At 41.3% G+C, this 20,580-nt stretch overlaps 1 protein-coding gene across 11 annotated transcripts in view; it reads left to right on the top strand.

Annotated features, from left to right (window-relative positions):
• Positions 1–20,580, top strand: part of MPHOSPH9 (M-phase phosphoprotein 9) — a 67,073-nt gene that overhangs the window by 17,202 nt on the left and 29,291 nt on the right. For 10 of the 11 annotated variants that reach the window (XR_009345760.1, XR_009345761.1, XM_059138828.1 and 7 more), the window contains 7 exons: positions 406–496; positions 2,643–2,749; positions 6,404–6,529; positions 6,690–7,150; positions 7,486–7,641; positions 11,713–11,800; positions 14,726–14,941. Coding sequence is in view for 9 of the 11 variants with exons in the window: in XM_059138828.1 (XP_058994811.1) it covers positions 406–496; positions 2,643–2,749; positions 6,404–6,529; positions 6,690–7,150; positions 7,486–7,641; positions 11,713–11,800; positions 14,726–14,941 (1,245 nt within the window). In the remaining 2 variants the exon portion in view is untranslated. The remainder of the gene's footprint in view (positions 1–405; positions 497–2,642; positions 2,750–6,403; positions 6,530–6,689; positions 7,151–7,485; positions 7,642–11,712; positions 11,801–14,725; positions 14,942–20,580) is intronic. The other variant, XM_059138821.1, reaches the window with a different exon arrangement.

Below are 20,580 nucleotides of genomic sequence, written 5' to 3'. Positions count from 1 at the left end.
GAGTTTGAATTATTGTACTTTTAATGATAAAAATGAATTATTAGGGCTTTCACATTAATTTTGACCCTAAATGACTTTAATTCCAGGGATTTTGAATTCCTTTTGGATGTTACTGGCAAATTATAAATACATTTTCTTCCTGAGCTCATTAAGTAGCTTCAATTGCCGGTGTTCTCCCAAATCAACTTTTGTAAACACACAGGAGAAGAAAATCCTTCACGGTTAGTTCCTATCATTGTGCATTCCTGTAATCGTGGGGAAACCCAGACTTTCCTCCTTCTTCGTGAACCCTCTGAGACTTTTCTCTAGGCCGGGGGTTGACACCTGGCTTTCATTCCTTGGGTCAGCAGTTTGTGCCTAATGATTTTCAGCTTTGAACTCACAGTTCTCTCTCTTGCCTTGTAGTCTAATTTCACTGCTGCTAAGCATCCTCATGCTTTTTACCTCAACAAACCAGATGAGAGTCCAAATTCTTGGATGTCTGATTCAGGAACAGGTATGATAGTCATTTTTTTATAACAACTTCTAATAGGACGATGATGCTATATGGTGTAATGGAGCGGTTTCTGTAAATCTGTTCTATGTTGTGTTGTGCCTCTAAGTCTGACTTCCTTACTTGCATTGATTTGTGTTACACATTCTAGAAGGATAGAAGGAAAAAAATATTTTTACAGTTATTTAAACCCTTGCAGAAGGCATCTCAGCATTTTCCAGGTGCTCCAGAGTGAATTAAGAAATGCAAACCCTTGGGACACCTGGGTGGCTCAGTGGGTTAAAGCCTCTGCCTTCGGCTCAGGTCATGATCTCAGGGTCCTGGGATCGAGTCCTGCATCGGGCTCTCTGCTCAGCAGGGAGCCTGCTTCCCTCTCTCCCTCTCTGCCTGCCTCTCCATCTCTACTTGTGATTTCTCTCTGTCAAATAAATAAATAAAATCTTTAAAAAAAAAAAAAAAGAAAGAAATGCAAACCCTTTGTGAGCCGTTCCTTACTCTCCGTGGTAAGCTTATTTTAGCTTCAATGATGTAACCTACTGATTTTCTCCCCCCCACAATCCCACATGCGGTTTGTCAGGATGAATTAGCCTTGCAGGATGAAAACTGCCGGAATTCAACCCCCGTCATGCTGCCCCCCCTCAGAGAGCTCCCATCACCTGTCCCCTGGGTTTCTGCCACGTCCTGCCCAGCCTCCCTGCCCTCACCCTTGCACCCTTCCATCTGTGCAACAGCCTGTAGGGTCCTTCTTCTTTTTTTTTTTTTTTAAAGAGAGAGAGTGAGACAAACCAAGAAACAGATTCTTTTTTTTTTTTTTTTTTTTTAATTTTATTGATTTATTTGACAGAGATCGCAAGTAGACAGAGAGACAGGCAGAGAGAGAGGAGGAAGCAGGCTCCCCGCTGAGCAGAGAGACCTGGGCTGGATCCCAGGACCCTGGGATCATGACCTGAGCTGAAGGCAGAGGCTTTAACCCACTGAGCCACCCAGGCGCCCCTGTAGGGTCCTTCTTAAAGAGGGGTCAGATCATGTGACTTCTCTGCTCAAAACCCCACTGTGCTCTTTCCCTCAGAAGAGCAGCCTGAGTCCTCGTCGGCACCCACAGGCCCCGCAAGGTCTAGCCTTGTTCTGTTTGACCTCATTTTCTGCAGCTCCTCCTCTCTGCTTCAGCAGCGAGGCTGTTGGCTTAAATGTGCCAGATATGGTCTCCTTTTAGGGTTTTGCTTTGCTGCTTCCTATATTTTAAATGTTCTCCCCACCTTTTACGTAGGGGACCTCCCTCAGGGCTAACATGCTTACTCTGTCTTGTTACCTTGCAAAGAGCCGACCCCGAGCACCCCTCCACACACACCCCACATATTTCCTTTTACCCGATTTTTAAATCTTAACCATTTGGGTGCTTACCGTCTTCTAACCTTCCGGGTATACCTTGTGACTTATTTACTGTTCATGTCTCACATTTCCTGCTCCCTGGCCTGGCATAGTAAACACTCTGAATGTGTATTTGAACCATTGAATTCTTTATATTGCATTTTCTGTACTGTTCATAAAGAAATGGTCTTTTACGAAGTATATATATATTTTTTATTTTGTTTTATTTTTAAGATCTTATTTATTTATTTGACAGAGAGAGAACACAAGTAGGCAGAGAGGCAGGCAGAGAGAGAGGGGGAAGCAGGCTCCCCGCTGAGCAGAGAGTCCGATGCGGGGCTCGATCCCAGGACCCTGAGACCATGACCTGAGCCAAAGGCAGAGGCCACCCAGGTGCCCCAAAGTACATTTTAGATTGTACTAGTTTATCTTGACTTAAAAAAAAAATTTTTTTTTTTTTATAATCCTTGCACCCAACATGGGGCTTGAACTTACCACCCCGAGATCCAGAGTTATGTGCTCTCTTGCCTGAGCCAACCAGGTGCCCCATATTTTGCCTTGTAGTAGTACATTTCGGTTTTAAATATTTGGATCATTAAATTAGAACTCTTACATGGTAAGGCAATTAAGAGATTCTATGCCATCAAAATTCAACTTCCCATATAGCCTAAAACTAGTCACTCTCTGTATATAATTTTCTTTAAGTAGAAATAAGCTCTCCTAGAGAGCATTTTTATTCTCTTTCCTCAGTCTTCTATGTTGTCATATTTGTGTGCCATAGGACTGACTTACTGGAAGCTGGAGGAGAAGGACATGTATCACTCTTTGCCTGAAACTTTAGAGAAGACGTTTGCACCAGCCTCCTGCACAGATATGTCCCCCGGCCAGGTAATTTAAAAACACATTGTGGGTGGGTATTCGCATTATACAGGTGTAGTTAAATATGCTGTTTCATTATAAATTTTGTGTTTTCCAATTTGATATATTAAAGAAAGCCTGGGCTGTAAATTATACCTGCTTTGAAATGGGGTCTCTCATTCATTGCCTTACGTGATCATAGGAAAATTACTGAAGAGTAGAATTAGAAATGTCCAGTTACTGTGTTGTAAAATGAAATGAGATGATTTTGTGCCTACAATTCTAAATCCAGTAGGTCCGCAGGCAACTGCTTCTGCTGTTTCTACACCTGGCTTTGATTCTCCAACCTATTATGCCCTCCTTCTAATCCATTTGTACCATAATTTTGAGTATTTTAATTTGCCTAGTTAATTTTCTTTGAGAAATGTATTTTCTTCAGAATAATGAAATAAAACTATCCAGCTTGTGTATGTCCATGTTTTGGTCAGGTGGTAAGAAGGTAGTTTGGGAAAAGAAGGGATTACATTGAAGGTAACCAGGAGAGCTGTAAGCATGATTGACCAGCATTGGCGGGGCCGTGGGGGAACAACATACGTGTAGACATCAGAGTCCTACAATGGGGCGGAATCCAGCATCCTATCCTTCAGGAAAGGAGTGAAAAAGAGAGATAAACACAGAGGGAGGAAAGCTGAGGAATGAGACTGTGAGGGGCCGGAAGGCTCAGTGGGCTTTGTCATTGCAGGACTCACTGTGTGCATGATGTAATCTGCACCATCAGCAAATGGACACAGTATTTTGGTGATGCTAAGACACTGTTGCCTTTAAGATTTCCTGTTTTGTCTTCTCACTCCTCCCAAAATTACCAAGAGAGCACTGTTATAGTAGAATATGTATTTTATTCTTATTGAAAGAGCTTGTAGACCTAATTAAACATTGATTTTTATAAAAGAAATCTTAAACACACATAAAAAGGACAATATAAGTAATATAAGTTTGTTAAAACTTTTTCACCTATAGAGGCTTACACAGCTCTCTTCAACTCAGTGTGGGTTTCTGTTTTCCCATATACTGTTTTCCTTGAGCCATCGAGAGCTTTGAGGATGTAGCATTTCTTTAAAAAAGGAAGAAAGGTCTTGGTGCTGTTTTTATCTGGCTTTAGTGGTCATCTAGAACTGGCCTATGTTTGGCCCCCAGGTGGGGGAATATTGATAAACATACAGGATTCACCATCCCTCAAATACTGGTTCTCAGGGGTTCTGATGTAGTCTCTAGGATTTTCTTCCAGACTGCTGACACCTGTTTGGCCAATTTTGATGTCTTTGATACTTACTTTTGAGCAGGCAATGACAATTAGGTCGTGGTTGCTACTTGATCGCAAGCTGTGTAAGATGCCATTTATTACAAGAGGCATCCTCACTTCACAGATGTTAAAATATGAAAAGAAATCCTAGATGTGGAAAATGGTGAAAAATGGTTCTACTGTGAGCTCTCTATGGAGGAATTGCAACTGCTCACCCAAGCTCCTAGGGAGGGACTCCTCAGGCTCAAGGCCACAACCAGAGCACTGCTTGTTATAGGCTGAGAGTTTTGAAAGGGCATTTGGGATGTTGGTATATAAAAAGTAAAATTCCAAAATAGCATTATGGAAATTATTAATTTTAAGGGTTTATAGTCAACAAATTAATTCCTTTAATGCACACTTAAAAAGATCTGTGTGTGTGTGTGTAAGATTTTTGTTTATTTGAGAGAGAGAGAGAGAGGGGCACGAGCAGGGGGAGGGACAGAGGGAGAGGGACAAGCAAACTCCCCGCTGAGCAGAGTCCCTGGGACTGTGGGGCTCCATCCCAGGACCCTGAGATCATGACCTGAGCTAAAGTCAGACGCTTCACTGACTGAGCCACCCAGGTGCCCCCATGCACATAAAAAATTAATCATCTTTGGGGCGCCTGGGTGGCTCAGTGGGTTAAAGCCTCTGACTTCAGCTCAGGTCATGATCTTGGGGTCCTGGGATCGAGCCCCGCATCGGGCTCTCTGCTCAGCGGGGAGCCTGCTTCTTTCTCTCTCTCTGCTTGCCTCTCTGTCTACTTGTGATCTCTCTGTCTGTCAAATAAATAAATAAAATCTAAAAAAAAAAAAAAGAGGAACTCTGTCGTTCATTTAAAAAAAAATTAATCATCTTATTCACAAGCTAGTTAAAGGGCTTGTTTGAAAATATTAATTCAGGGGCTCCTGGGTGGCTTAGTGGGATAAAGCCTCTGCTTTTGGCTCAGGTCCTGATCCCAGTGTCCTGGCATCAAGACCCGTGTCTGCCTCTCTGCTCAGCGGGGAGCCTGCTTCCCCCTTTCTCTCTGCCTGCCTCTCTGCCTACTTGTGATCTCTGTCAAATAAATAAATAAAATATTTAAAAAAAAAAATTCATGGCATTCTGCAGGCTGTGTAGGGTCTGGAAATTGGACACAAACTTGAAGCCCCCTGTGAATGTATTCTTTCAATGCTTTCAGTGTACCTCTTGCTGAATCTGTAATCTCGTTTAAGAGAAAGTCCATGGTTTATATATGAGACCTGGGGTTAAATGATCCACTGCCACGCTCTGCAATAGCCCACACCTGGAAATAATTTAAGGCTGAGATTTTAATGTTTGGAGCTTAGACCTCTTTGCACATTTCCAGCGTGGCAGAGCCCTGTCTTCAAGCTGTAATTAGGTTCATGCCTTCTTATTTTAAGAGTTTTTAAAAGGGTCTTATTTCCACTGGGTAACTTGTTTCTTAACACTTTTTTTTTTTTTTTTTTTTTTGGTCTGCCAACTCTTAAAAATATAGGAAGGGGCTCCTGGGTAGCTCAGTCGGTTGAGCGTCCAACTTGTGATTTCCACTCAGGTTGTGATCTCAGGGTCCTGGGATTGAACCTGTGTGATGGGTGGGGCGGTCCTTCGCTCAGTGGGGAATCTGCTTGAGGATTCTGTCTTTCTCTCCCTCTCTTCCACTCCCCCTGCTTGTGTGTATGGGCTCAATCCTCTTCCTCCCTCTAAAATAAATCTTTAGGCATTGGGTGGCTCAGTGGGTTAAAACCTCTGCCTTCAGCTCAGGTCATGATCTCAGGGTCCTGGGATTGAGTCCTGCTTTGGGCTTTCTGCTTAGCAGGGAGCCTGCTCCCTCAACTCCCGCCTGCCTCTCTACCTACTTGTGATCTCTGTCAAATAAATAAATAAATAAAATCTTAAAAAAAATAAATCAATCTTTTGAAAAATAGGAAAATAACTATATAGGTATCCCTATATCTGTCCCCTTGAGTCACATGATACTAATTTAGTCAGAACTCTTCTCATCCTGCTTTGGTTATGCATGATGAAGTCTTTTCTTACCTCAAAATTTGATTTTTTTATCTTGAGTCGGAGGGGCTACCAAAGTTTTTAATTCTTTAGAAGTATTCTTAGGCTACTAAATAAGTTGGGTTCAGATTACCACCTTAATATTTATTGTTAGGGGATATTAATTTTTTTTGTTCTGAGGGAGACTCATAATTAACAGGTAATGACTTCTAAATTTGTTTTCTAAGTCCGATAGTATAGAGTCTCAGTTCATTTAAAATCTCTCTAGAATCTTTTTGTGGTGCTGATCTTGATACCAGTAAACTTTTTTCATCATTGATAATACCATTCAAATAATTTTGTTTCATATCTTTAAGTCTAATACTAGTAATGAGATGAAGCTACCATCACTGAAGGATATTTATCATAAAAAACAAAGGGAAAACAAGCAGTTACCTGAGAGGAATCTCACTTCTCCTTCCAACCCAAATCATCCACCGGAGGTAAATTGTCAACACTCTCTGACTGAAAATGAAAGCTGCTTCATGACTCTTAACTTTTATCTTAAGTTTTATTTTCCCTAGGAGATCTAAAGCCTACTCACTTAAAAACAAACACTGAGTACTGAGGGCAAAACCTTACTGTTGTCTGTCTTATTTCTAGGTACTAACTCTAGATCCGACGTTACACATGAAGCCAAATCAGCAGATTTCAGGGATTCAACCACAGACCTTTTTGAATGCCCTTGATGACAGAATATCCTTTTCACCAGACGCTGTTCTAGAACCTACTATGTCTAGTCACTCTGACATAGACTCATTTTCACAAGCAAGTAATATTGCTTCTCAGTTATCTGGATTCCCAAAATATCCCTCAAATTCAAAAGCTTCACCAGTGGACTCTTGGAAAAATCATGGATTCCAAAATGAAAGTAGGACCAGTTCCACGTTTCCTTCAGTTTATACTGTTAATAGTAATGACATCTCGGTCAACACTGTAGATGAAGAAAACACTGTCATGGGAACCTCAGCCTCAGTCAGTCCGTCCCAGCTTCCAGGGACAGTCAGCAGTGTCCCAGAATGCGTTTCCTTGGCTTCCCTGGAAGATCCTGTGATACTGTCCAAGTATGTATTTCAGTGCATGGCTTCTAACGTTAGCCGATTTTGTATGACATCTGCTTGAATGATGGCAGCGGTTTTTATTGACTGTCCCTACATATAAAATCTTCGAGATACAGAATTTTTAAGGGAGAACATCTAAAAATTGATCCATGTTTTTTTTTTTTTTTTTTTTGCTTAATTAGTTGTCAACGTGTGTAATAATCTGTTATGTTTTCTGTGGGTGTGCAGAGGAAAAAGGCTGTGCTTTTGATTACAAGAGATTGTGTTCTTGGTTTCTATTATGGGATAGAGAGTGAGGAAATGCTCTCCTAAATTTTTTTTTTTGCCCTCAACCACAGAATTAGGCAGAACCTGAAGGAAAAGCATGCCCGACACATAGCGGATCTTCGAGCTTATTATGAATCAGAAATAAATAGTTTGAAACAGAAACTGGAGGCAAAGGAAATTTCTGCAGTTGAAGATTGGAAGAAAACCAATCAAATTCTTGTAGACAGGTAAAATTTATAATTCAACTATAAAGTTAGTGTTTCTCCAACTTGGAATATATTATTTTTTCTGCAGTATACTATATTGTGATCAAAGACTTTGAAAACAGGTTTTAGATTTGAAAATTGTAACGGAGATATATTTGCCGAAGTAATTATTTTTATAGGTTTGAACCAACCTCATAAAGCAGAGTGGTAGCTGACATGAGGGCATTTGTTTCATATGGACAAAATACTGAAATATTTGAGCAGATTTTGTGTACTTAAAAGAATTTCATTTGTGGGGGATTAGTACTATGAAATCTAAGAAATCTCTGACTAACGTCCTCGAGCAGTTCTCAATCCTTTCTTTCTTTCTTTTTTTTTTAAAGATTTTATTTATTTATTTGACACAGATCACAAGTAGGGAGAAAGGGAGGCAGAGAGAGAGGGGGAAGCAGGCTCCCTGCTGAGCAGAGAGCCCGATTCGGGGCTTGATCCCAGGACCCTGAGATCATGACCTGAGCCATGGCTTAGGCATGAGGCATAACCCACTGAGGAAGAGTGCTTAACCCACTGAGCCATGCAGGCGCCCCCTCAATCTTTTCATAAACCCAGATTTCACATGCACCTGTGAAAGCCATTATCCTGTTCAAAAAAGAAACCAACATGACAACACAGGGGACGGTTATGTTAAGGATGGCCGGATACCTGTTTTAGAGAGAGAATCCTGAACAAAATTTGAAGCTCTAACTGGTATTAGTAACAGCATATTTACCACATATTTTACATTTAAATGGGACTTAAACAGATTGAAAACTGATGTTGATGTAGCAGCCAAGAATGGATCCTTAAGGCAGAAAAAAGACAAATCCCCTTGAAAAAAGATTAAGAAGGAGCTGAAATCATCTGGTGCAGTTAATAGTTTCACTTGCAGAATTCTAGGAAAACTAGCCTTGATACTAGCCTGTGGCTGCTGTGGTACCTGTTGTTTTATTCCCAAGAGTCACAGCAGCTTCCATTCCGCTTCTGGGGGTGGGGGTGGGGGTGAGGCCGGGACTGGGGGTGCAGTGGTCAAGAGCAGTAGTTTGACAAAAACCAGAACGAAACAAGCCAGGTTTAGGTTTTCTAGGATAAAAGGACAAGGGTAGATGGCAGGCTGGGGGAAGTTGGTTCTTGTTTTTTTGTTGTTTTCAAGAAGACAAAGAGGAGTACAAAGAGGACTGTAGGTGCTTCCTGTGGAAAACGGAGGCATTACAGAGAGGCTGCTAGAGAAGGTGCCTAGTGAAGGATTGCTGAGTAAAGCACTATTTTTACCCCGAAGCTGCTAGAGCCATAGAGCGGTGAGGCGGTGTAGGTGGGCGGCCTAGAAGTTGGGGTTGAAGAAGTGGCTGCGGTAGAACTGCCACGGCCGCGGTGGGGGGCGCGGTAGGGAGGGGACAGAGAGCATGCAGGGGCACAGCAGTAGTCACTGTCACCTGGCACGAGAGAAAGGATTCACCGGAAACAAAAACCAATTTTAAGTTGTCAGCATACACAGCAGGTTTTTTCTTTTTTCTTTTCTTTTGTTTTTAACTTCTTTTTTTAAAGATTTTATTTGTTTATTTGACAGAGATCACAAGTAGGCAGAGAGGCAGGCAGAGATATAGAGGAGGAAGCAGGCTCCCTGCTGAGCAGAAAGCCCGATGCCGGTTTCGATCCCAGGACCCTGAGACCATGACCTGAACCGAAGGCAGAGGCTTTAACCCAGTGAGCCACCCAGGTGTCCCCACAGCAGTCTTTTTCAAACTTAAAATTGCAAGGGGGAGAACCCCTTCTGCCACTGCGAACGGGGCCCCTGACACATGGTGGGCCAGTCTGGTCTCCGATTGTTCTGTCACACAGTTTCCTACCACAGTCAGTGTGGTGGTTAAAATAGAAAAATAGAGTTAACATAACATACTTCCACTTGACTCCTTTGTGCTCTTTCCTTCATGTGTTGTTTTAGTTTCAAGATTTTATTTATTTATTTGACAGAGAGCGAGAGAGGGAACACAAGCAGGGGGAGTGGGAGAGGGAGAAGCAGGCTTCCCCCCAGAGCCGGATGCCCAGTGTGGGGCTCGATCCCAGGACCCAGAGATGATGACCTGATTGGAAGGCAGATGCTTAACAACTGAGCCACCCAGGCGCCCTCTTTCAAGAACAGTTTTATCCGTATTTGATTTCTGCACAGCATCAATACACAGTGGTTAGGAGTGTGAACCCCAGAGCCACACTGCCAGGTTTCAAATCCCAGTGATTGCTTTCAACCCAGAAGGAATGCAGCTTCTGTTTTCTCATCTGTAAAATGGTAATGATAGCAGTCCTCACTCATAGGATTGTGAGGGCGAATGTAAAGTGCTTAACATAGATTTGGCTTATAATCAGTGTCAAATAGATAATAGTTTTTATTCACAGTTCATTAACACCGAGTCAAAATGAAAATGGAATTCTTCTGTGTATTTTGTGATTTTGAGGTTCTGTGATGATTTAATTTAGGAAGGTCTTTAATTATAAGAATAATAGATCCAGGCTAATTTGGAAAAGTACAGAGGGATGTAACATGAGAGTTCTCCCTACCCAACCTCTACGGTTACATTCCAAAGTTAAGTTTTCTATCCTAGAAATCATAGTGCACAGATCTATATATAGTTTTTTTTTTTAAGATTTTATTTATTTGACAGAGAGAGAAAGATGCAGTGAGAAAGGCAACACAAGCATGGGGAGTGGGAGAGGGAGAAGCAGGCTTCCCACTGAGCAGGGAGCCCAGTGTACGGCTCCATCTTAGGATTCTGGGATCATGACCCGAGCTGAAGGCAGACGCTTATCAACTGAGCCACCTAGGAGCCCCTATAAGTTTTTTTCATAACAAAGATCAATTTTATGCATTCTTTATCCTGTATTTTTAAATATAATTTTTTAAAAGAATTGTATTTACTTATTTGACAGAGAATGGGCACAAGTAGGGGAAGTAGCAGCAGAGGGAGTGGGAGAAGCAGCTTCCCCCTGAGCAGGGAGCATGACGTGGGGCTTGATTCCAGGTCCCTGGGATCATGACCTGAGCCAAAGGCAGACGCCTGACTGTCACCCAGGCGGTGCAATAACTTTTTCATCTTGCAAACCTGACCCTGTCCCCATTAAGCAACACTCCTCCATTCCCTGCCCCCCAGCCTTTGGCACCCAGCATCCTACTTTTTTTTTTTTTTTTTAAGATTTTATTTATTTATTTGACAGAGAGAGATCATAAGTAGGCAGAGAGGCAGGCAGAGAGAGAGGGGAAAGCAGGCTCCCTGATGAGCAGAGCGCCCGATGCGGGGCTTGATCCCAGAACTCTGAGATCCTGACCTGAGCCAAAGGCAGAGGCTTAACCCACTGAGCCACCCAGGCGCCCCAGCATCCTACTTTTTGTTTATGAATTTGACGCCTCATATGAGCTTGGGGACCTCGTATAAGTGGAATTGTACTTGTCCTTTTGCGTCTGGCCTATTTCACTTAGATAATGCCCTTAGGGTTCATCCATGTTATAGCAAGTGTTAGAATTTCCTTTTTTGTTTTTTTTTTAAAGAGGGAGAGAGAGAATCTCAAGCTGCCTCTGCGCCCAAGATAGTGCCCGATGAGAGGCTTGATCTCACCAACCTGAGATCATGACCTGAGCCGAAATTAAAAGTCTGATGCTTAACCAACTGAGCCACCCAGTCGCCCCTAGATTTTCATCCTTTTTAGGACTGAATACTACTCCATTGGATGGATAGACCACACTTTGTTTATCCATTCATCCTCTGGACACGTGGGTTGCTTCCATCTTCTGACTTGCGTGTGTTTTGCTGTTGTGAACATGGGTGTACAAATGTCTGTTCATATTTTGCGTTTTTCACTTAACTGTATTAGGGGTCTTTTCTGTTGTTACTTTCTTTGGAAAAGAGTATCATCAAATTTATTGGGATGTATTTATTAAAATGGCATCCTTAATGTTCACTATCATTGGAGAATTTATGTGGCATATTAGAGAATGAGATTCGTAGAATACTTTGAAGGGAAAGGATTTTATCTTGTAATTTTTTTGTTTCAATTTATGGTTTTTAGATGTGGCCATTTAGATAGTGCTCTGAATGAAGCTACCAGTCGTGTGAGAACACTTGAAAATAAGAATAACTTACTGGAAATAGAAGTCGTAAGTACTCTTTTGTTGTTTAGTGGCTTAATGTTAATGTTAAAAATGTTAATGTTAATGTTAAAAAGTTAAACTTAATGTTAAAAACTTAAACCTTTTTGTTAACTGAACGTTAGAGACAAATAGTTTTATGAAAACATTGGCTATGTGCTTTCTTTGTTGTTGTTAGGATGTCTTATTGTTTATATTTTGAATGCTGTTGGCGTCATATGATAGGATAAACTTTTACACTTTATTTATTTGTTTATTTTTTTAAAAGATTTTATTTATTCATTTGAGAGAGACAGAGCACAAGCAGGGGGAGCAGCAGCAGGCAGAGGGTGAGGAAGAAGCAGGATCCCCCCTGAGCTGGGAGCTTGACACAGGGCTCGATCCCAAGACTTGGAGATCATGACCTGAGCCAAAGGCAGAAGCTGAACTATTTGAGCCATCCAGGCGCCCCTACTTTGACACTTAAAAATTCTTTTTATTGGAATATTAATTTATATATCATAAAACTCTTCGGAAATGTGTAATTCTGTGGTTTTTAGTATATTTACAAACTTGCGCAACCATCCCCTACACTTAGTTTTAGAATATTTTCTCACTTAAGGAAACCCTGAACCCCTTAACCATCAGCCTTTCCCTCCTAACTCCAAAACTCCTTCTCCCCAACCCCTGGCAATCACTACTCTACTTTCTGTTCTTAGGATTTGCCTCTTCTGGACATTCATGTGAATGGAATCATATATATAACCTTTTGTGTCCGGCTTCTTTCACTTGGTGTGATTTTTCAAGGTTTATCCATGTTGTAGGATGAATCAGTATTTCACTATTTTTTGTGGCTAAGTAGCATTCTGTTGTGGGGATTGACTGTGTTTATCTATTCATCCGGGGATAGGTGTTTGGTTTTCATGTTCTGGGCATGATGAATGACAGTGCTATGAATGGTTGTGTACAAGAGTTTATGTAGACTACGTTTTTATTTTTTTATTTTGTTTTTTTACTTTTAAAGATTTAATTTATTTGACACAGAGACAGCGAAAGAGGGAACACAAGCAGGGGGAGTGAGAAGGGGAGAAGCAGGCTTCCCACCAAGCAGGGGGCCCAATCTGGGGCTCGGTCCCAGGATCCTGGGATCATGACTTGAGCTGAAGGCAGACGCTTAGCCACTGAACCACCCAGGCACCCCTGGACTTGGTTTTTTAATTTTCTTGGGTGTATAAATGGAATGATAAACTTAAAAAAATTTTTTTTTCGTGCATTACCAAGTTTTATTCTTCTGCATGTAACCTTATAAGTAACATTTATGGAAGATGCCAGTTATGTTCTGTGCACTGTTTCTTTGCCTTCCTTTGATGTGTTTTTGGTTATCTTTGTCTCCTAACCTGAAAGCTTCTCGAGGTCGGGGACTTGTGTTTCTTGCTAATCTTATATTTCTGGCACTGTATTGCCCGACACCTAGTTTAATGTTTAAAATACTGAATGAGAGGGCGCCTGGGTGGCTCAGTGGGTTAAGCCGCTGCCTTCGGCTCAGGTCATGATCTCAGGGTCCTGGGATCGAGTCCCGCATCGGGCTCTCTGCTCGGCAGGGAGCCTGCTTCCCTCCCTCTCTCTCTCTGCCTGCCTCTCCATCTACTTGTGGTTTCTCTCTGTCAAATAAATAAATAAAATCTTTAAAAAAAAAAAAAAAATACTGAATGAGGGACGCCTGGGTGGCTCAGTTGGTTGGACGACTGCCTTCGGCTCAGGTCATGATCCTGGAGTCCCGGGATCGAGTCCCGCATCAGGCTCCCAGCTCCATGGGGAGTCTGCTTCTCTCTCTGACCTTCTCCTCATTAATGCTCTCTCTCACTGTCTCTCTCTCAAGTAAATAAATAAAATATTTTTAAAAAATTAAAATAAAAAAAAAATACTGAATGAATACTAACATATCAGATGTATTTTGAATTTTCTCTTATATTTTCCTAGTAAGTGAGAGAATAGGGTAATAAAAGCTTTATTATTCTCTAAATATTAATGTGGGGCAACAGATTCTAGGTATGGTTTCAGAATCATTCTCCTGATAGCCATGGTCATTTTTTTCATTAAAGTGCCTATAGATGAGCCCAGCACCACAGTGTCTCAGACAGTGGTTTTGTGTCTATACTTGATGATAATGTCATGAAGCTGGTTTAAAAATGTGTATATATTGATTGATTGATTTGTTGTTATTTTTTTAGATTTTATTTATTTATTTGACAGAGAGTTAGCACAAGTAGGCAGAACAGCAGGTAGAGAGAGGGAGAAGCAGGCTCCCTGCTGAGCAAGGAGCCCTATGTGGGGCTCCATCCCAGAACCCTGGGATCATGACCTGAGCTGAAGGCAGACACTTAACTGACTGAGCCACCCGGCACCCCTAAAAAACTTACTTATTTTAAAGATTTTATTTTTAAGTAAACTCTATACCCAGTGTGGGGCTCGAACATAAAACCCCAAGATCAAAAGTTGCATGCCTAGTGCCTGAGCCAGCCAGGAGCCCCTGAAGCTGTTATTTTAGTAGAGTAATCTTTTTCGTCTCCCATCGCAAGACATAGCAAAATATTAAATTTGTGGTTCCCATTTGTAGGTTTTATTGTATTTCTTTACTTATTTATTTTTAAAAAGATTTTATTTATTTATTTGTCAGAGAGAGAGAGGGTGCACAAGCAGGCAGAGAGGCAGGCAGAGGCAGAGAGAGCGGGCTCCCCACCGAGCAAGGAGCCTGATGCAGGACTTCATCCCAGGACCCTGGGATCATGACCTGAGCCGAAGGCAGCGGCTTAACTGACTGAGCCACCCAGGCATCCCTAGGTTTTATTTTATTATTATTTTTTTACAGTTTAATGCCCACAATTTGTTAAGTACTATTGAAACATATGTTTTTTTCTATTAAAATTTTTTGTTATTTTTGTTGTTATTTTGTAGAGTGATTTTAGAGAACGCTTCAATGCAGCCAGCAGTGCTTCCAAAGTTTTGCAGGAACGGATTGAGGAAATGAGAACAAGTAATAAAGAAAAAGACAATACCATCATTCGGCTAAAATCGCGTCTGCAGGATTTAGAAGAAGCATTTGAGAATGCTTACAAACTCTCAGATGATAAAGAAGCGAGACTGAAACAAGAAAACAAAATGTTTCAAGATGTAAGTGACAAATAATTGGAAACTAATGACAGGGGAGGCGAAAAGTAATTTTTTTTTTTTTTTAAATTTTTAATTTTTTTTTTTTCTTTAAAGATTTTATTTATTTATTTGACAGAGAGAAATCACAATAGGCAGAGAGGCAGGCAGAGAGGGAGGAGGAGGAAGCAGGCTCCCTGCTGAGCAGAGAGCCCGATGCGGGACTCGATCCCAGGACCCTGAGATCATGACCCGAGCCGAAGGCAGCGGCTCAACCACTGAGCCACCCAGGCGCCCCGAAAAGTAATTTTAGATGTTAGACTCTTACAGGCAATTTTGACTTTTTCCACCTTTATTTTTGTTTTATGTAACTTTGCTGTAGCTGCAAATACATACCCTCCTAACGAGTCAGTTGGGTCTTATCTTGAAGCAGGAAGTCAGCTTTTAGAGCTTGGTGTCACTCCCACGCCTTTCTGCCTCTAGCGGGTCAACTTTTGAGCTATCTTAAATCAACATCTGTGTGGCTGGATGGGTAAATTGAACCAGATTAGAATGGGTTTGATTGAACATTTTCACTTTGCCATAATGTCATTTAAAATTTGGTTTTGTTATAATCTTGAGATGCATTGGGTTTGGGGTTGTGTATTTTTTCCTCAGGTTTTTCTTGATATCCTTCGTCATGCTGCATGAACAACTCTGAACGTATGTCAGCGTTGAAGTTTCTTCCTGATAGCTTCAGATTATTGCTGCTTTGGTTTTTGTTGTTGTTTGATTTTTTTACATGTATTTCCATGAAGATAATACCTGTAAATGGTTTAAATAATCAAATTTCAAATGAAAAACTGCAGTCCTCTCCACCTTCACCCTACCTTTGGTGTCTCCTTACTGTCAGCTCTTACTGTCAGCTCTTTTAGCAGTTTCTTCTAGCATTTTTCTCCTATGTGTCTATGGTAACAAATTTATATTGTTTTTTCTTTTTTTTTTCCCCATCAATTTCAGACATTATATATTGACCTCCTTCTGTGCAAGGAAGGTCACAGTTTAGGTTTTTTTTTTTAATGATTTTATTATTTATTTGACAGAGAGATCACAAGTAGGCAGAGAAGCAGGCAGAGAGAGAGAGGGAGGAGGAAGCAGGCTCCCTGCTGAGCAGAGAGCCCGATTCGGGACTTGATCCTAGGACCCTGAGATCAAGACCTGAGCCGAAGGCAGCGGCCCAACCCACTGAGCCACCCAGGCGCCCCACAGTTTAGTTTTTTTACACCATTTGCTCTCAATGCAAACACTTCTTTCTCTCTTTTCAGTGTGATTAATGTATTAAATTCATTCTAAGAAGCTAATCTTTTGGGGCGCCTGGGTGGCTCAGAGGGTTGGGCCTCTGCCTTCGGCTCAGGTCATGATCTCAGGGTCCTGGGATCGAGTCCCACATCGGGCTCTCTGCTCAGCAGGGAGCCTGCTTCTCTCTCTATCTCTGCCTGCCTCTCCGACTACTTGTGATTTCTCTCTGTCAAATAAATAAATAAAATCTTTAAAAAAAAAAAAAAAAAAAAAAAAAAAAGAAGCTAATCTTTTACATTTTAACAACTCTGAGAAATCGGTATACATCTTTACACCATGGTGTTATATTTTAATGGGTACATTTCTTTTCTCTCTTAGTAATAAGTAATAGTAAATAAAGTCATGGTGTGATTTCTATTGAGTGAAGTCTTAGATTTGAAACAAGTTGGGTTATCATTTTCCGTTAAATCAGTTTTCAGTATTTCTTATTGTCTGTGTAGATATTCTTCAGAGCTAAGCTGCAGTGTCCAGTGACTATGTTTCCTTTCTCTAACAACTTAATATTTTTCCTGGAATTGATAATTGCCTTTTTTTATAACCTGCTTACTACTCTGCGTTTAGTACTTCCTCTCACCTGCAAATACTTTTGCATCATTATGAGCTGGTTGCTCTTGAGGCCAGATACACAGATGTCTAGGACTTGACTTCACCATCATCCTGGGGATGGTCTTTGCTTGTTTCCTATATTGGATCTCTTTTTTATCATTTTTATTTATTTATTTTAGAGAGGGAGGCAGCGGGGGCAGGGGCAGAGAGAAGGACAAGCAGACTGTGCGCTGAGTTCAGAGCCTGAAGATGAGTGGTGTCATCCCAAGACTCTGAGATCATGACCTGAGTCAAAATGAAGAGCCGGGCGCTCAGCCGACTGCACCACTCAGGCGCCCCATGGATCTCTTGTGTGCATCCTGTGTCTTCTTTCTTGGTTTAATTCTTTGTTTTGCTAGAGTATACTATATCTCCTGAGAAAAAGAACACAAGGGAGATGAATTCCGAAGCCTTCCCTATCTGAAAACATTGGCGTCACACTTTTAAAAAAGCACTTTATTTTTTAGAGCAGTTTTGGATTTACAGAAAAATTGAGAACATAGCGCAGTGTTCCCACATACCCTGCACAGTCCACCTTTTGTTAATGTCTTATGTTAGGATGGCATGTTTGCAATAATTAATGAAGCAATATTGATATATAGTTACTAAATAAATTCTAGAGTTTATTTAGATTTCCTTTGCTTTTAACTAATGTCCTTCTGTTCCCGGATCCTGTATCCTTTAGGTATCTTGTCTCCTTAAGCCCTTTTTGGCTATGAAGAGTTTCTCACACTTTCCTTGTTTTTGATGACCTGGACAGATTTAAGGAGGACTGATCGGGGATTCTGCTGGATGTCCTTGGGATTTGTCTGTTGTTTTTCTCATGCTTAGACTGTAGTTACGGGATATTGGGAGGAAAGCCACAAATGTGAAGTACGGTTTTCAGCAAATCAGATCAACAAGACTTATGGGTTTTTTTGTTCCTTACTGTCGTAAAGTCTCAGGAGACAGTGGGTAGAAATACTCTCTTCAGTATGTCATATTTGACTAGAAGTTCACCAGGTTTTCATTATTACTGTTCTCGTTCTCGTTCATGTGTACTAATAGTGTAGTTCTTGTGTGTGAATACCTGATGTAGTCTGATTTTTCAGACTTCTTTTTTTTTTTTTTTTTTTTTTTTTAAGATTTTATGTATTTGAGAGAGAGTGAGTACGAGCAGGGTGAGGGACAGAGCAGACTTCCTGCAGAGCGAGGAGCCTGATGCCGGGCTCCATCCTAAGACCCTGAGATCATGACCTGAGGAGTCACATTCTTAACTGACTGAGCCACCCAGGAGCCCCTTGTATGTTTATTTTGACATAATACCAGAATTATAGAAAGTTGCGAAAATTATATAAAATTTTTCCATATACCTTTTTTTTTTTTTTAAATAAAGGTTTTATTTATTTGGCAGAGAGAGACACAGCGAGAGAGGGAACACAAGCAGGGGGAGTGGGAGAGGGAGAAGCAGGCTTCCTGCTGAGCAGGGAGCCTGATGTGGGGCTCAATCCCAGGACCCTACGATCATGACCTGAGCAGAAGGCAGATGCTTAATGACTGAGCCAGCCAGGCACCGCCCCCCTTTTTTGTGTGTGAGATTTTATTTACTTATTTGAGACAGCAGATGAGAGAAGGAAAGAAAGCACAAACTGGGAGGAACAGCAGAGGGAGAGGGAGAAACACACTACTTTCTGTGCAGAGGACCGGATGTGGGACTTGATCCCCGGCCATGAGATCATGACCTGAGCCAAAGGCAGAGCCTTAATCAACTGAGCCATCCAGGTGCCCCATCATATACCTTTCATCTCAAGTCTTTAAGTGTTTTTCTTTCTTTCTTTCTTCTTCTTCTTCTTCTTCTTTATTTTTTTTAAGATTTTATTTATTTGAGAGAGAGCATGAGTGGGGGGGAGAAGCAGAGGGAGAGGGACAGGCAGACTCCTGGCTAAGTGGGGAGGGAGCCTGCTGCTGGGCTCTATCCCAGGACCCTGTGATCACGACTTGAGCCGAAGTTAGATGCTTAGCTGAGTGAGCCACCCAGGCACCTCTTGATTCAAAGCCTTAACATTTAACAATATGTGCTTTATCGTTCTTTTGGTGGTTCCATGTGGTTGTGGCTGCCCTGCTGGGGAGTTAGGATAGAAAACTTCCAGTGTTGCAGAAGGTTCTGTTGGACAGCACTGCTATAGAATATTCTTCAGTTTGGGTTTGTGTTTTGCACAATTAGATTCAGGTTGTAGAACGAATGCGCAAGAATACTGCAAAAGGAAGCTGAACCCTTCTTATTTATTTGTTTATTTTTTAAAGAGATTTTATTTATTTATTTGACAGAGAGAGAGAGATCACAAGTAGGCAGAGAGAGGGGGGAAGCAGGTTCCCCGCTGAGCGGAGAGCCCGATGTGGAGCTCAATCCCAGGACCCTGAGATCATGACCTTAAGCCTAAGGCAGAGGTTCAACCCACTGAGCCACCCAGGCGCCCCAAGCTGAGCCCTTCTTAGCACATCTTATCAGGAGGCACATGTTAGTTTTGTGGTATTAATTGTGATCTCTTGGTTAAGGTGGTGTTTGCCAGGTATCTCCACTATAAAGTTCCATCTCCACATTTAGAATTAATAACTATTAAGGGGTGGAGATATATATATAAAACATATATATATTTAAACATTTTTTATTTTAAAGTAATTAGTATTTAAATGTCCACAATAGCTACACTATGGAAAGAGCCTAGATGTCCATTGGCAGATGAATGGATAAAGCATATGTGGTGTGTGTGTGTGTGTGTGTGTGTGTGTGTGTGTGATGGAATACTATGCAGCCATCAGAATATGAAATCTTGCATTTGCAATGTCCTGGAACTAGAGGGTATTATGCTAAGCAAAATAACTCAACCAGAGAAAGACAATTATCATATGATCTCGCTGATCGGTGGAATTTGAGAAACAAGGCAGAGGATCATGGGGGAAGAGAGGAGAAAATGTAAAGGGATGAAACCAGAGAGGGAGCCAAACCGTCAAGACTTTTAATCTCAGGAACCAAACTGAGGGTTGCAGGAGTGGAGGGGTGGGGAGGGGTGGGGTGGTTGTGTGATGGACATTGGGGAGGGTATGTGCTATAGTGAGCGATGTTAATTGTGTAAGACTGATGAATCACAGACCTGTACCCCTGAAACTAATAATACATTATATGTTAATAAAAATAAAGTAACAAAATTAGCATATAATGTATTATTGGTTTCAGAGGTATTTGTATATCATTTTTGGAGAAATGTCTGTTCAAGCCCTCTGTTCATTTTTTAATTGGGTTATTTGTTTATTTTTATTTTTTAATTTATATTTAATTGATTGACATAAAATGTATTACTGGTTTCAGAGGCAGAGGTCCGTGATTCATCAGCCTTCTATAACACCCAGTGCTTGTTACATCATGTGCTCTCCTTAATGTCCATCACCCAGTTACCCCATCCCCCTACCTGCTCCTCTCCAGCAACCCTCAGTTTGTTTCCTAGGATTAAGAGTCTCTTATGGTTTGTCTTCCTCTCTGGTTCTGTCTTGTTTTATTTTTTTCTCTCTTCCCCTATCATCCTGTTTTGTTTCTTGAATTCCACATAGGAGTGAGATCATAAGATAATTGTCTTTCTGTGATTGACTTATTTTGCTTAGCATAGTCCCCTCTAGTTCCATCTACGTCGTTGCGGATGGCAAGATTTTTTTTTTAAAGATTTTATTTATTTGGCAGACAGAGATGGCAAGAGAGGGAACACAAG

Source organism: Mustela lutreola, chromosome 11, assembly GCF_030435805.1.
Source record: "Mustela lutreola isolate mMusLut2 chromosome 11, mMusLut2.pri, whole genome shotgun sequence".
NCBI lineage: Eukaryota > Metazoa > Chordata > Mammalia > Carnivora > Mustelidae > Mustela > Mustela lutreola.
This window is presented reverse-complemented; position numbering and strand designations above follow the sequence as displayed.